The 16,047-nt window shown below is 46.4% G+C and overlaps 1 protein-coding gene across 1 annotated transcript in view; it reads right to left on the bottom strand.

Moving 5' to 3' along the window:
• Window positions 1-16,047, bottom strand: part of LOC123748468 (multiple PDZ domain protein) — a 1,300,933-nt gene that overhangs the window by 35,187 nt on the left and 1,249,699 nt on the right. Inside the window, 2 exon segments of the mRNA XM_069303573.1 lie at window positions 892-993; window positions 9,806-9,862. Coding sequence (XP_069159674.1) covers window positions 892-993; window positions 9,806-9,862 — 159 coding nt within the window.

Genomic DNA, 16,047 nt, shown 5'->3' with positions numbered 1-16,047 from the left:
CACTGCATAGATTTGCCTACGATACCTCCTAAAGTAGAGACAATTATTCCCATTTCCGTGTGTAAATACATTTTCGTTTCACGTTAAATAAATTACGTGTTACAGCACACGGTGTTTCTGGAAATCCTGAAGTGACTGACAAGTCAGTCACTATTTCACTATAATTAACAATAATGTTCAAGTATGTTTATTGAGATAAGAAAAATACATCTCAAAGGGATAGAGTAGCTTAGGCTATTTCTACGTTAAGTGGACATTTGCAGCAGTTTACGACTCGAATTTACATGCTATTATTTGAGTGATACAAAACATTTATAATAATACTATCAATGTGTTATTTCCAAATATAAATAATACTATCTAGCTGTGTGCTTTCATGTATTTCATTATTATTCCCTATAAATATAATATAATTTGGTATAATATTTTAGATATACAGTGAAATGAGTTAAGTCAAGCTTGAATTTATATAGTGAAATGGGTCAAGTAAAGCTTGAATGTATATAGTGAAATGGGTCAAGTAAAGTTGAATGTATATAGTGAAATGGGTCAAGTAAAGCTTGAATGTATATAGTGAAATGGGTTAAGTAAAGTTTGAAGGTAAGAGGAAGAAAATGATCAGGGGAAAGTACCAAGCCATTATGACTATATAGCACTGGAAAGGGGTCAGGATAAGGATTTGGGATGAGACGTGGAAAAGGAATGGTGCCGAACCACTTGGACGGTCGAGGATTGAACGCCGACCTGCAGGAAGGAAAACCGTCACCCCTACCGTCCAGCCCAAGTGATTGGGAAGCAGTCAAGTAGTTTAATCAACACCTCAATTAATAATATTATTCCTCTTATTTGTACATGTTGCAAGTAGGAATGAATATGGAAGACATTACTTACCTCAGCGGCCACTGATCCTTCTTGCAAGTCAGAGATGAAGATCCCGTTGCCGTACTCCGCGTGTTTACCCTCGATGATCATAATGCCTAGTCCGGTCTGGCCCTGTAAAGGAGAGCACCACCATGTTAGTTCAACTTCTGCCACCACCCACTTGCTGCTCTCTGCCTACCACCCACTTGCTGCTCTCTGCCCACCACCCACTTGCTGCTCTCTGCCCACCACCCACTTGCCGCCCTCTGCCCACCACCCACTTGCCGCCCTCTGCCCACCACCCACTTGCCGCCCTCTGCCCACCACCCACTTGCCGCCCTCTGCCCACCACCCACTTGCCGCCCTCTGCCCACCACCCACTTGCCGCCCTCTGCCCACCACCCACTTGCCGCCCTCTGCCCACCACCCACTTGCCGCCCTCTGCCCACCACCCACTTGCCGCCCTCTGCCCACCACCCACTTGCCGCCCTCTGCCCACCACCCACTTGCCGCCCTCTGCCCACCACCCACTTGCCGCCCTCTGCCCACCACCCACTTGCCGCCCTCTGCCCACCACCCACTTGCCGCCCTCTGCCCACCACCCACTTGCCGCCCTCTGCCCACCACCCACTTGCCGCCCTCTGCCCACCACCCACTTGCCGCCCTCTGCCCACCACCCACTTGCCGCCCTCTGCCCACCACCCACTTGCCGCCCTCTGCCCACCACCCACTTGCCGCCGTCTGCCCACCACCCACTTGCTGCCGTCTGCCCACCACCCACTTGCTGCTCTCTGCCCACCACCCACTTGCTGCTCTCTGCCCACCACCCACTTGCTGCTCTCTGCCCACCACCCACTTGCTGCTCTCTGCCCACCACCCACTTGCTGCTCTCTGCCCACCACCCACTTGCTGCTCTCTGCCCACCACCCACTTGCTGCTCTCTGCCCACCACCCACTTGCTGCTCTCTGCCCACCACCCACTTGCTGCTCTCTGCCCACCACCCACTTGCCGCTGTCATGGCAAGCGGCAAGTGGGTGGTGGCAGGCAAACACGACACTTATTTCATACATACTTTTGTTTATAAGATGAAACTTAAACGTTAGTATGTATTATAAATTCTGACGAGAATTGCAACCTAATGGAGAAAAAGCCTAATGCTGAACACACAGACAAGCAAACATTTGCAATGCTTAACAAGATCCATTTTCCTTAATAACACACAAATACATGTATTATGCAGAGAAAAAATGGTTCTTGTAATGATCTACGCACACCGAAGCACCAGCACCGGATAGCATGCTTGTCTATCTTCCTATGCTAACCCCGCCCTATGTCAACTCATCAACTCATCGGTACAATCAAGCTCAATAGGCTCCCCCCTCCCCTTTCCCTTCATTGTTTACAACGAGAGGTCCAGGAGGGAGTGTGAGGGTAGAGTATTATTATTATTATTATTAGTGTGTGTGTGTGTGTGTGTGTGTGTGTGTGTGTGTGTGTGTGTGTGTGTGTGTGTGTGTGTGTGTGTGTGTGAGAGAGAGCATTAACGATGTGAGGAGAGTAAACACGCGGAATATTGGTGTGATGTAGGGCCTTCATGAATGGAGGTAATGTTTATATACATGGGGCTTATTTCCGCGAACTGTGGCACGCCATAAGGAACAATACTCACACACACACACACACACACACACACACACACACACACACACACACACACACATTAATAATAAACTCTCAAGTAGACAAAGACACAGTGAATAATTTACAAACTTGAAAGCTCTTAAACTGGAAAACAACTTGATTAAGTCACATCAAAAGCCACCATGATGTGAAACACAGTGACACCACACACACACCATGATGTGAAACAGTGACACACTACACACCATGATGTGAAACAGTGACACACTACACACCATGATGTGAAACAGTGACACACTACACACCATGATGTGAAACAGTGACACACTACACACCATGATGTGAAACAGTGACACACCACACACCATGATGTGAAACAGTGACACACTACACACCATGATGTGAAACAGTGACACACTACACACCATGATGTGAAACAGTGACACACTACACACCATGATGTGAAACAGTGACACACTACACACCATGATGTGAAACACAGTGACACACTACACACCATGATGTGAAACACAGTGACACACTACACACCATGATGTGAAACACAGTGACACCACACACCATGATGTGAAACACAGTGACACCACACACCATGATGTGAAACACAGTGACACCACACACACCATGATGTGAAACAGTGACACACTACACACCATGATGTGAAACACAGTGACACACCACACACCATGATGTGAAACACAGTGACACCACACACACACCATGATGTGAAACACAGTGACACCACACACCATGATGTGAAACACAGTGACACCACACACACCATGATGTGAAACAGTGACACACTACACACCATGATGTGAAACACAGTGACACACCACACACCATGATGTGAAACACAGTGACACACACACACACCATGATGTGAAACACAGTGACACCACACACCACCATGATGTGAAACACAGTGACACCACACACCATGATGTGAAACAGTGACACACTACACACCATGATGTGAAACACCAGAGTGTTGTGCCGTGCTCGGAGTGAACTGCCAGGGTTAATAATGACTGAGAAAATTGCCATAGCAATGTGTGATGATTAAAGGGAGGAAGTCTGTGGGGATGGAGGCCTGGTCGAGGACCGGGCCGCGGGGACACTGAAAAGTCCCGAAATCATCTCAAGATAACCTCAAGATAACCTTCTTCGCCGTTCTTGAGTTAGGGTGCGACTCTCAAGTTATTCAGTGATTTGTTTTTTTTCGCCTATAGAGTGAACGACGTTCACGTTCCCCTAAGTGCAACTAATTCGAAAACAAGAAAAATCAACGTAACTCGTCAAATGCTAATCAACAAGCATTAATCTAAAGGGCTAATTAAATGTTAATCAACAAACACTAATCAACAAATGCATATAATCCCAGAAAATCAAAACAAAAATCCCAGCAAATCAACCATCAAATCAGCACAAGCATGAATCATTTCTGCAAATCCTCCCTGCAAATCATCCCTGCAAACCATTCCTGCAAATCCTCCCTGCAAAATCATCCCCGCAAATCATCCCTGCAAATCATTCCTGCAAATCATCCCTGCAAATCATTCCTGCAAATCATTCCTGCAAACCATTCCTAAAAATCATCCCTGCAAATCATCCCTGCAAACCATCCCTGCAAACCATCCCTGCAAACCATCCCTGCAAACCAACCCTGCAAATCATCCCTGCAAACCATCCCTGCAAACCATCCCTGCAAACCAACCCTGCAAACCAACCCTGCAAACCATCCCTGCAAACCATCCCTGCAAACCATCCCTGCAAACCATCCCTGCAAACCATCCCTGCAAACCATCCCTGCAAACCAACCCTGCAAACCATCCCTGCAAACCATCCCTGCAAACCATCCCTGCAAACCATCCCTGCAAACCATCCCTGCAAACCAACCCTGCAAACCATCCCTGCAAATCATCACTGCAAACGCAGTAAAACAATGCCACAAACCAATTCACCAGACGTGCAGCATATTCCCACACAGCCAACATACAACATTTACGAATACGGAGCCTAAAATATTCGAATTTCAACTCAAAATCTCTAATTAAACCGAACACAAAACAATTCAGCAGTTAACCAATGGCGCGCTTCGGAGGCATGCATTGTGTAAAAAAAAAAAAAAAAAAAAAAAAAAAAAAAAAAAAAAAAAGTTCTCGTAATCCATCCGATCATTTTTCTGGCTGACGCAATATTTGCTTGGTTATGCTCCCTAAACGTTAGGTCGTCAGACATTATTATTCCCAAATCTTTTACATGTTGCTCTCCGACTATGGGCACATTTGACTGTTTTGTACCCTGTATTATGTTTAATGTTCTCATTTTTACCGTACCTGAGTAACTGGAATTTATCACTGTTCAACATCATGTTATTTTCTGCTGCCCATGAAGTTATGTTCTGCTGGCTATTACGTTATTTTCTGATGCCCATGACGTTACGCAGTTACCTAAGTGCCTCGATGACGTCCACATTTGGGACCTAAACGCTATAAATGCTTCACCCACGTACTACAAATGCAAATAATTGCCACCAGAAGCTAAACACCTAACATATGCTTAACTAACGTTTGCTCCCTCTTTCGACAGGCCTAAATTAACACGATAGGCCAAAATTAAGGGTGGTACACAAGGATTACAAACTCCTAAAAGCAGTAGCCATGTAGGTGTTAAGCCTCACTCTGAAAGATGACCAATGGGACCATGCAATGCTCCCAGTTGAACTCTATGGTATGTATGGGCAGACGCACAGACAGCATTGCCGGCATTCTTATCCTCGACCCACTGCTACGAGGGAATTAGTGAGAGAAATCCTACCAGAATACCGAAGAGAATTGAGAGTCTCTTAGGGATGGGATGGCAGCATTTGGCTCGAGGAGAACATTGCCTCAGCAGTGCTGGAGGCAGCTTTTGTGGAGGACAAAGTACGTCTTGTTGCTGTGCAAGCCCCTCATGCTGGGGACTTTCTGCTGGCTATCCCTAATTTTTCCTTGAGCACCTGTCTGGACCATTAAGCCCATTGGTGGTCCTCCCGTTTACAGATTTTGCCAGTTTACATACCCCCCCCCATTAATCCCCACGTCCCACCAGTTAATACACCCATTTAATCCCCACGTCCCACCATTTAAGACATCCATTTAATCCCCACGTCCCACCAGTTAAGACACCCATTTAATCCCCACGTCACACCAGTTAAGGCACCCATTTAATCCCCACGTCCCACCAGTTAAGACGCCCATTTAATCCCCACGTCACACCAGTTAAGGCACCCATTAATCCCCACGTCCCACCAGTTAAGGCACTCATTTCATCCCCACGTCCCACCAGTTAAGACACCCATTTAATCCCCACGACCCACCAGTTAAGACACCCATTTAATCCCCACGTCCCACCAGTTAAGACACCCATTTAATCCCCACGTCCCACCAGTTAAGACACCCATTTAATCCCCACGTCCCACCAGTTAAGACACCCATTTAATCCCCACGTCCCACCAGTTAAGACACCCATTTAATCCCCACGTCCCACCAGTTAAGACACCCATTTAACCCCCACGTCCCACCAGTTAACCTATGCCCCCCCCCTCCCGTCTTCCCCTTTCACTCGTCAGCAACTTCGCGAAAGTTACAATGACACTAACAGAAAGCAGGCAAACCTCTGCCGCCTCCAATTTCCAGACGCCATTTTAAAAGTTAGCTGGACTCTTGTAGAGTCTCGGACTGGAACCTTGAGACAGAGAGACTGACAAAGGGATTGATAAGCTCTCGGCTGGCACTGTCTAAAGTGCCATCAATAGAACTTGATCCAGACGAGATAACCTGGTTATACTTAGTTATCCTGAAATGTTATCATAGGCGATCATAACTACCTGCTATATCCTCTCTTCCGATTGGGTAGTTGGCGAGGCATAAAACCCTCACGTACCTGGAGTCACAGATAGGTAAGTACCGATAGGCAAGTGCCTCACCACCCGAAATGTCTGAAGATACGCGCCATCTGTGGTGGTTTATCATATCTTGGAGTTACCGTGGAGGGTTTCCGGGGCTTAGCGTCCCCGCGGCCCGGTCGTCGACCAGGCCTCCTGGTTGCTGGACTGGTCAACTAGGCTGTTTGACGTGGCTACTCGCAGTGTGACGTATGAGTCACAGCCTGGTTGATCCGGTATCCTTTGGAGGTGTTTGTCAAGTTCTCTCTTGAACACTGTGAGGGGTCGGCCAGTTATGTCCTATATGTGTAGTGGAAGCGTGTTGAACAGTCTCGGGCCTCTGATGTTGATAGTTCTCTCTTGAACACTGTGAGGGGTCGGCCAGTTATGTCCTATATGTGTAGTGGAAGCGTGTTGAACAGTCTCGGGCCTCTGATGTTGATAGAGTTCTCTCTCAGAGTACCTGTTGCACCTATGCTTTTCAACGGGGGTATTCTGCACATCCTGCCATGCCTCCTGGTCTCATGTGATGTTATTTCTGTGTGCAGGTTTGGGACCAGCCCCTCTACTATTTTTCACGTGTAAATTATTATGTATCTCTCCCGCCTGCGCTCAAGAGAATACAGATTTAGGCTCTTTAGTCGGTCCCAATAGTTTAGTTGTTTTACTGAGTGGATTCTAGCAGTAAAGGATCTCTGCACGCTCTCCAGGTCAGCAATTTCTCCAGCTTGGAAAGGGGCTGTCATTGTGCAGCAGTACTCCACTCTAGAGAGCACTGGCGTCTTGAAAAGTATCATCATCGGTATAGCATCTCTAGTGTGAAAAATTCTTGTTATCTAACCTGTCATTTTTCTTGCAGTTGTGACGGCTCCTTTATTGTGTTCTTTAAAGGTAAGGTCTTCCGACATGAGTACACCCAGATCCTTTACATTGCCTTTTCCTTCTATGTTATGATTTGCCTGAGTTTTGTACGTGGTTTCCGTTTTTTATATTTAAATTTTTCCGTAGCGCATGAGCTGGAACTCATCGTATAATATTTGGTACGGTATTGGGCTTAAGGTCAATCACCCTCTGGAGGGTTATTCTGGCCACCACAATATCTGAGACATTTCCTCCTGTCAACTGGTATTTACAATTTCCTCTTGTGCTCCAATCACAATCTACAATTTCCTCTTGTTCTCCAATGGCCATATGCATCTTTCCCATTTGATCTGTTAACTAATATTAAACTTGCGCATCCTAACAATATGCTTTAAACAAAAAATGCGCAGTTAAGGGATTAATGCAACTCTATAGAAGATGACAGATTCTATAGCGGCTCGCGTGTCATTTTATTAATAAAATCATATATACATCAAGACAAACAAACATTTTCTCAGTAAGTTGGAAAGACATTAAGTTGGCATAAACATCCAAGATGGCATAAAATAAAGATCCAAGTTGGTGTAAACATTCCAAGATAGCACAAACAACAAATCTCACTGAACAAAACATCAACACTTACAGTAACTTTGGTCACCACATGACCAACCACTGTAGCGGAAACCCTGAGCTTATAGCAGGAAAATATACCTTTGGCCTGATATTAATGCTCGTTAATGACTAGGCATTTAGTCATTAACCAATGTTAATGGGGTGGGGGGGGGGAGAGGTGGCAGTACAGTGTCAATACTTTACTAAACATCAGGCTTTACTAAGACCTCCCCACCAGACGGCATCTCCAGCACCCAAGGTATTCTAGATTCAAACTCATTTTCCACCTTATTGTAAGCATAACAATCATCAAAATTCTTTATTAATTTGATAAACAAATCATTAGGCTTAAATAAATGCTAAGCAAGATGGCGTACGACAAAAGAAATTGCTGCAAGACACCAATAACCTGGGGCCAGATTCACGAAAGTACTTACGCAAACACTTACGAACCTGTACATCTTTTCTCAATCTTTGGCGGCTTTGTTTACAATTATTAAACAGTTAATGAGCTCTGAAGCACCAGGAGGCTGTTTATAACAATAACAACAGTTGAATGGGAAGTTTTCATGCTTGTAAACTGTTTAATAAATGTAACCAAAGCCGTCAAAGATTGAGGAAAGATGTACACGTTCTTAAGTGCTTGCGTAACTGCTTCGTGAATCTGGCTTCTGACAGAGGGTGTAAGGGGGGTACACCATCCCCCGGGGCACCACTGGTAAACTCGTTCTGTGAGTGGTAAACTATCGCCTGCCAGGGTCTTGAAGTCTTTTGAAGAGTTGGAAGATGGCGTCAGCGGGAGGCTCCGGCCTGCGACGCTGGCGGGAGGCGACGAAGGACTTGGCGGGAAAGTAGACAGATGTAAGGTATAAAGGTCGGTCAGAAGGAGCGGGAAAGAGGCGGAGAGACGTAAGCGCGGGCAGGGTGAGGCTGGTCGCTGTGGGGGTTGAGGAAAGGAGGACGTTAACGTTGAGGTTTGGGTGTTAAGAAGGGATGGAGGAAGATGAAGGTAAGAGGAAGGCGGAGGCAAGAAGAGAAGGGGAGGAGGGGGCGTCTGTGGAGGACAGAGGTCGCGCCTGTTATTCCCCACATTAATAATACCCGCCAAGTCCAGTCTCATTCTGCTCCAAATTCAATTTCTGAGAAAGGTTGTTCTTCAGAGCAGCAGTGGCGGAAGAGGAGGGGGGAGGGAGAGAGTGGGAAGGGGGTGAGGGAGAGTGTGGGAAGGGGGTGAGGGAGAGTGTGGGAAGGGGGTGTGGGAGAGAGTGGGGGGGGTGTGGGAGAGAGTGGGAAGGGGGTGAGGGAGAGAGTGGGGGGGGAGCAGGGAGAGAGTGGCGGGGGGAGCAGGGAGAGAGTGGGGGGAGGGGGATCAATAATGTAGCTAATCTAACTACAAACAAAAAATCTCTTGCAAAGCGGATGCGTAGTCACCTGCTGACAAAAAAGTACCTATAGTCACCTGACAACCAATCCATCACACCAAACTGTGATCATGTGCAGAAGTGACACAACAATCTCCTGTTGTTCTGTTTGGGTTATAAACCAGGCTATGAGATGCGAGGGCTAACTGGCCCACGAATAGTGAGGCCCACATTTTCCCCACTGCCCCGCTAGGCTATCTACTGGTGCTGGAGACCCTTCCAGAACCACGCAGTGACCACGGGAAACTGCACTACCCATAACACATGCGGAATTTGAAAAGCATATTAATATTATATATAAATATATAACATGCGAAGGTGGAATGGTGCATGCAAAGGTTTAGAGTCCTGGACAGCCAAGCATGCTGGGAATAGCGTGACATAACACCGAGAAGAGCGTGACAAGGGCAGGACGGGCGTGACACGAGAGAAACAGGCACAATACAGGTTAAGAACAGGTACCTGGAGCCGAAGACAGTCTCCGTGACCGTGCTGAAGAACACAGGGAGGAGGGACAGCCTGATAAAAATAGTGTATAGTAAGGAATAACAATACAATGAGAAAAGGATGATTGGTTGACAGAAATATTACAAGTGCTAAAGTGAAGGAAGGGGGGGGAGGGAGGGAGGGAGGGAGGGGGAGGGGGAGAGAGAGAGAGAGAGAGAGAGAGAGAGAGAGAGAGAGAGAGAGAGAGAGAGAGAGAGAGAGAGAGAGAGAGAGAGAGAGAGAGAGAGAGAGAGAGAGAGAAAGAAAGAGAGAAAGAGAGAAAGAGAGAGAGAGAGAGAGAGAGAGAGAGAGAGAGAGAGAGAGAGAGAGAGAGAGAGAGAGAGAGAGAGAGAGAGAGAGAGAGAGAGAGAGAGAGGGAGGGAGAGAGAGAGAGAGAGAGAAGCAAGTTTAACAAAGAATCTTTACACAGAGCAGCAGAGATAAAGGTGAGTCCACTGCACTATTCCTAATGGTAGTTATCACAACACTTGGTAGTGCTAGGGGGGCCAACAACACTATACCATTTACCAGGCAAGGACTAACAACACAAGGATGATACACCTAGTAACAAGGCTGTTCAACACCGGGCAACACTATATGGCAAGCATCGGAACTCATCTCATGATAGACTCTCTCCTATTTCTCAAAGTTACATCCCCAAAACATCTTTTCTAGATACATTAGCAAATTGACGTTCTCGTTAGTTCACACATATAACGACAGTCCACAACCCCGTCCTCGTGAGGGCTGGACACAACCGCAGCCTACAACACCCTGAAAGTTAAGAGTGGGACGAGGGAAACCACTTGGACGGTCGGGGATTAAACGCGGACCTGCATGAAGCAAGACCGTTGCTCTACCGTCCACTCAAAGTGATTGGGGGGGGGGGGAGAGGAATGGAAAGGGAAAAAACGGTAGCGGAATAGCAGGGAGGGGGGGGGGGGGGAGAGAAGATACAGAGAACAGAAAAAGAAAGTGTGTAAAGGGAGAGAGAATGGGAAGGGGAATTGGTGAGTTTGTAAACAACAACAGCAGCAGCAGCAGCAGCAGCAGCAGGGAGTGCTGTTATTGACGAAGGGAATATAAATATGAAGAGAATGAGAAGGAAGGAAGGTGAAGCGGAAAGGGTTACATGGGAAAGAGACGATGAGAGCACAGTTAAAGTGGGGGAAAAGAGATAAGGAATAGATGAAGAACGACTGTGTGGAGGGGGGGGAAAGATCCTCGTTTCTGGCACTCGACACCTTGATTACCTTTTAATTACTCTTTTACCCTCGTCTGTTCCCCCCCCCCCCCCCTCCCTCCTCACCCGTTTACACACACCCTTTTTCCTTCCGCCCCTCTTCTCTTCCCACTCTCTTTCACACCTTAATTCCTGTCCCCATCTATTTTATTCCATCTTTATTCCTTCCTTCCCTCGCCTGGCATATGGCTCTTCTCTCCCTGTTTCATTCACATGCTTCTCTTCTATTCTCTCCTGGCTCTTCTGGTTATTCCCGTGTTTAAGTGTCTTACATCCACCTTCTTTGTGTATTCTCCTGCTGCTGCTTGCGTTTTCTTGATGTTATCTTGAGATGATTTCGGAGGCTTAGCGTCCCCGCGGCCCGGTCCTCGACCAGGGTTCCTTTTTGTTATACACCCCCAGGAAGCAGCCCGACATTTGTGATCCATCTGATCACAAATGTCATATCATTAATACACCCTCAAACGTCAGGCCGTCGGGAACTTGTCAACTGGGTGCCAAGTCATGTAGGAATAATAGGAAATGACATTGCAGACGAAGCTGCAAAACTTGCAACTAAGAAGAAATGTAAACATTTGCATACCACAGAGTCTATCACAGATTGCCTCACAGTCTATCACAGATTAATTGAGGGATTAACTTTGTCATCCTACGCTGGATGCATTCTAGTGAATTTATGTCCATTCTATAGTACGGTGACCAAAACTGAACTGCATAATCTAAATGGGGCCTAACCAGAGCAACATACAGCTGAAGAACAACACCGGGTATCTTATTAGGAACACTTCGATTAATAAATCCCAGTGTTCTATTTGCCTTAATACAAACATTTATGCGTTGATTTTTTGGTTTTAAATTGAATCATAACTCCCAGAGTCCTTCTGCAATCCGACTTCGCACTCTCAACATCATCTAGCTCGTATCTTGTAACTCTATCATCATTACCTAGCCTCAAAACCTTACATCTGTCAGTATTAAACTGCATCTGCCAATCTTTTGAAAATTTCAAAACTCTGTTTAGATCGTCTTGAAGTGATAGCAAGTCCCTTTCCGTGCTTATTTCCATCCCGATTTTTGTATCATCAGCAAATTTGCAAATATTGCTGCTCAAACCTGAATCTAAATCATTTATATATATTATGACTAACAGGGGCCCAGGAGAGAGCCTTGAGGCACTCCCCTTACAACATTTTCCCAGTCTGAATTAACCCCATTTATGCTCTCTTTCCTTTAGTGCCCTAGTTCAACTTTATATAGCACCCCCAATACCATGAGCCTCTATCTTTTTAATCAGGCTTTCATGCGGCACTGTATCAAAAGCTTTGCTAAAGTCAAGGTACACAACATCACAAACCTTACCACTATCAACTGCCTGAATTATGCTGGAATAAAATGATAGCAAATTTGTTAAACATGAACGGCCATTTGTAAACCCATATTGTGAATCATTTATTAATTTATGTTTTTCAGGATGAAGACGAATGGTATTTACAGTTATCGATTCAAGTAACTTTCCCACAATAGACGTTAAGCTAATTGGCCGATAGTTTGACACAAGTGATCTATCTTCTTGAAAATTGGAACCACATTAACAACCTTCCACGACTCTGGCACTCTGCCTAGACTCTAATGATTTATTAAATATGGTAGACAATGGCTCGCAAAGCTCCTCTTTACATTCCTTAAGCACCCTGGCAAACACTTCGTCTGGCCCTGGGGGTTTGTTTGGCTTGAGTTTCACTATTTGTTTAATAACATCCTCCCTGGTAACTGCTAAACTACTCAACCTGTCCTCGTCCCCACCCACATTGACTTGTTCGGCTGATGGCATTATGTCAAGTTCCTCTTTAGTAAATAGATAAAATATTTAAAAAATACCACTCATCTCTTCGCCGTTATCAGTTATTTGACCTGTCTCAGTTTTTAATGGACCTATCCTTTCCCTAATTTTTGTTCGATATAACTGAAAAAACTTTAGGATGTCTTTGCTTGCTCTGCTATGCGAACTTCATAGTTTCTTTTTGCCCTCCTTATCTCCTTTTTTTAGCATTTTTAACCAGTTGTATGAATTCCTGTTCTAAACTGACTAAACTTCCCCCATTCATCCTTTAGTACCAAGCTCTCTTTCTACCTATAAGGTTCTTCAGATCTTTTGTTATCCATTTCGAGTCATTAGTATTCGATCCATTTAATTTGAATGGTATATTACGTTCCTGTGCTTTACTTAGAATATTTTTAAACAAGTTATATTTTGAATCCACATCGAAATCCCTTTTTACATCACCCACCGCTGCGTTCACGTCTCGCTCCAAGACCGACCCACCCCCCATGCCCAAGACTTTCCAATTTGGTACGAAAATTTTTCACCCGAAAAATTTCTTAGGCTATTAAAAACCCTGCCCTTTTGTTTTCGCATCCACCGATAATCGAACCCGGAACCTTAGGACTACGAATCCGGAGCGCTGTCCACTCAGCTGTCAGGCCCCTCGTTATATTAGTTGACCCCCAGATAGCCTCACTCGACACATATGTTCATTTCAAGTTCACTTGAACTCAGATTGGAATCAGTTGATTTGATTGCTTGACGTCGGTTGAACCAGGTCAACCTCAGTTAAATCTCTTGATTTTATTTGACCTCGACATAGTACACTTGACCTTAGAGAGGTCAAGTGACCCCTCTCCCCCCCCCCTTGCGAAATTGCGAAATTTCCTGAATTGCGAAATTTCCTGAATTGCGAAAATTCAGGTCCCAGCATCAAAGGTCCAAACTTGGCAATAGTGTTAGTCTTCGCAGAGACTAAGCAGCTTGCTTTCTTGAAAGAAAACACCAAGAAGCATTTTGAGGTTTGTGCTTTAAGCTGGGGAACGGCGACGCTCTCTCAACGTCAATCAGCTAGAAATTCTAAGGTTTTAGCTCGAGGCGGGAAAGACGTCTCTTGAGATCACTTCGTGCTGGGAAGGTTGGGCAGGTCTGGGGCCAGATTCACGAAGCAGTTACGCAAGAACTTACGAACCTGTACATTTTTTCTCAATCTTTGGCGGCTTTGTATATAATTATTAAACAGTTAATGAGCTCCGAAGCACCAGGAGGCTGTTTATAACAATAACAACAGTTGATTGGCAAGTTTTCATGCTTGTAAAATGTTTAATAAATGTAAACAAAGCCGTCAAAGATTGAGGAAAGATGTACACGTTCGTAAGTGCTTGCGTATCTACTTCGTGAATCTGGCCTCTGGTGAGCAGCTTCCTGTCTGTTGCCCGGGTCACTGGCCGATGTCATGGGCGATGCCTCATGTTCGAGTCACAGCCTGATGTTAGGTAACGGTTGCTTCCGTTCTAAAACTGATGCAGAATACCCGTTACTGGGAAAAACGGCTCTTGCGTTACCAGTTACCACACACTCCGTCACTCGGCCCCAACCATCATCTGGTGCTAACGACCACCTGGCCCCCCTGGTGCATCCAGGACGGTGAAGCGATGAATCTGCTGCTTGCAGGGTCGGCGTTCGAGCCACTCCTCGTGTTTCTTCCAAGTGCTATACACTCATACTGGCTTAGCTTTTTCTCCTGATAACTCCTTATTCTACCTCGTGTGTATTTACGGTGTTTATAGATGAGGAGAGAAGGGGTAGAGAAAGGGGGGGAAGGGGTTACAGAGAGGGGAAGAGAAGGGGTAGAGAAAGGGGGAGAAGGGGTTACAGAGAGGGGGAAGAGAAGGGGTTACAGAGAGGGGAAGAGAGGGGGAAAGAGAAAGGGGGAGATTAAGGAAAAAAAGGGGGACAAACCCTCTCCAAAGTAGTTAATAGTCCTCAAAAAAATTAGCGTTTGCCGTTATTCAACTTTTACCTTGTGAATGATTCATTTGAACTCTCCATCCCGCTGCCTCCGTCTCGTTAATTAAGATGTTATCCCTCCCCCTCCTTCCCTCCTTCCCTCCCTCCCCCTCTCTCTCTCTCTCTCTCTCTCTCTCTCTCTCTCTCTCTCTCTCTCTCTCTCTCTCTCTCTCTCTCTCTCTCTCTCTCTCTCTCTCTCTCTCTCTCCCATAAGCCAGTGGGAGAGGGGCAGCACACAGCAGCTGGTGTGAGGGGTAAGCGGTCAGAGGGCAGCCCTTGGAGAAGGTAGAGGACAGAGAACACGGCCCCTACACCCGGGCGGGTGACCAGCCCTCACCCACCTCCTGGGTGAACTTGTTGAGAGGTAAGAGTTCAGTGATGCATTGTCTTAAACCCCGAGTGTCTTAAATGGTAGTGGAGGAAGCCAGGAAGCCTGGGATGGTTGAGTGTATGTGGATGGCTTGATTGATTGATTGTCCAGGCCTCTCAAGGACGGGATTGTGGGCTGTGGTTGTGTTCAGGCCTCTCAAGGATGGGGTTGTGGGCTGTGGTTGTGTCCAGGTCTCACAATGACGGGGTTGTGGGCTGTGGTTGTGTCCAGGTCTCACAATGACGGGGTTGTGGGCTGTGGTTGTGTCCAGGTCTCACAAGGATGGGGTTGTGGGCTGTGGTTGTGTCCAGGTCTCACAATGACGGGGTTGTGGGCTGTGGTTGTGTCCAGGTCTCACAAGGATGGGGTTATGGGCTGTGGTTGTGTCCAGGTCTCACAAGGATGGGGTTGTGGGCTGTGGTTGTGTCCAGGTCTCACAAGGATGGGGTTGTGGGCTGTGGTTGTGTCCAGGTCTCACAAGGATGGGGTTGTGGGCTGTGGTTGTGTCCAGGTCTCTCAAGGATGGGGTTGTGGGCTGTGGTTGTGTCCAGGTCTCTCAAGGATGGGGTTGTGGGCTGTGGTTGTGTCCAGGTCTCACAAGGATGGGGTTGTGGGCTGTGGTTGTGTCCAGGTCTCACAATGACGGGGTTGTGGGCTGTGGTTGTGTCCAGGTCTCTCAAGGATGGGGTTGTGGGCTGTGGTTGTGTCCAGGTCTCACAAGGATGGGGTTGTGGGCTGTGGTTGTGTCCAGGTCTCTCAAGGATGGGGTTGTG

The sequence above is a fragment of the Procambarus clarkii genome, chromosome 50 (assembly GCF_040958095.1).
Source record: "Procambarus clarkii isolate CNS0578487 chromosome 50, FALCON_Pclarkii_2.0, whole genome shotgun sequence".
In the NCBI taxonomy this organism is placed as follows: Eukaryota; Metazoa; Arthropoda; class Malacostraca; order Decapoda; family Cambaridae; genus Procambarus; species Procambarus clarkii.
The sequence above is the reverse complement of the archived record's forward strand: the minus strand, read 5'-3'. Positions and strand labels throughout refer to the sequence as shown.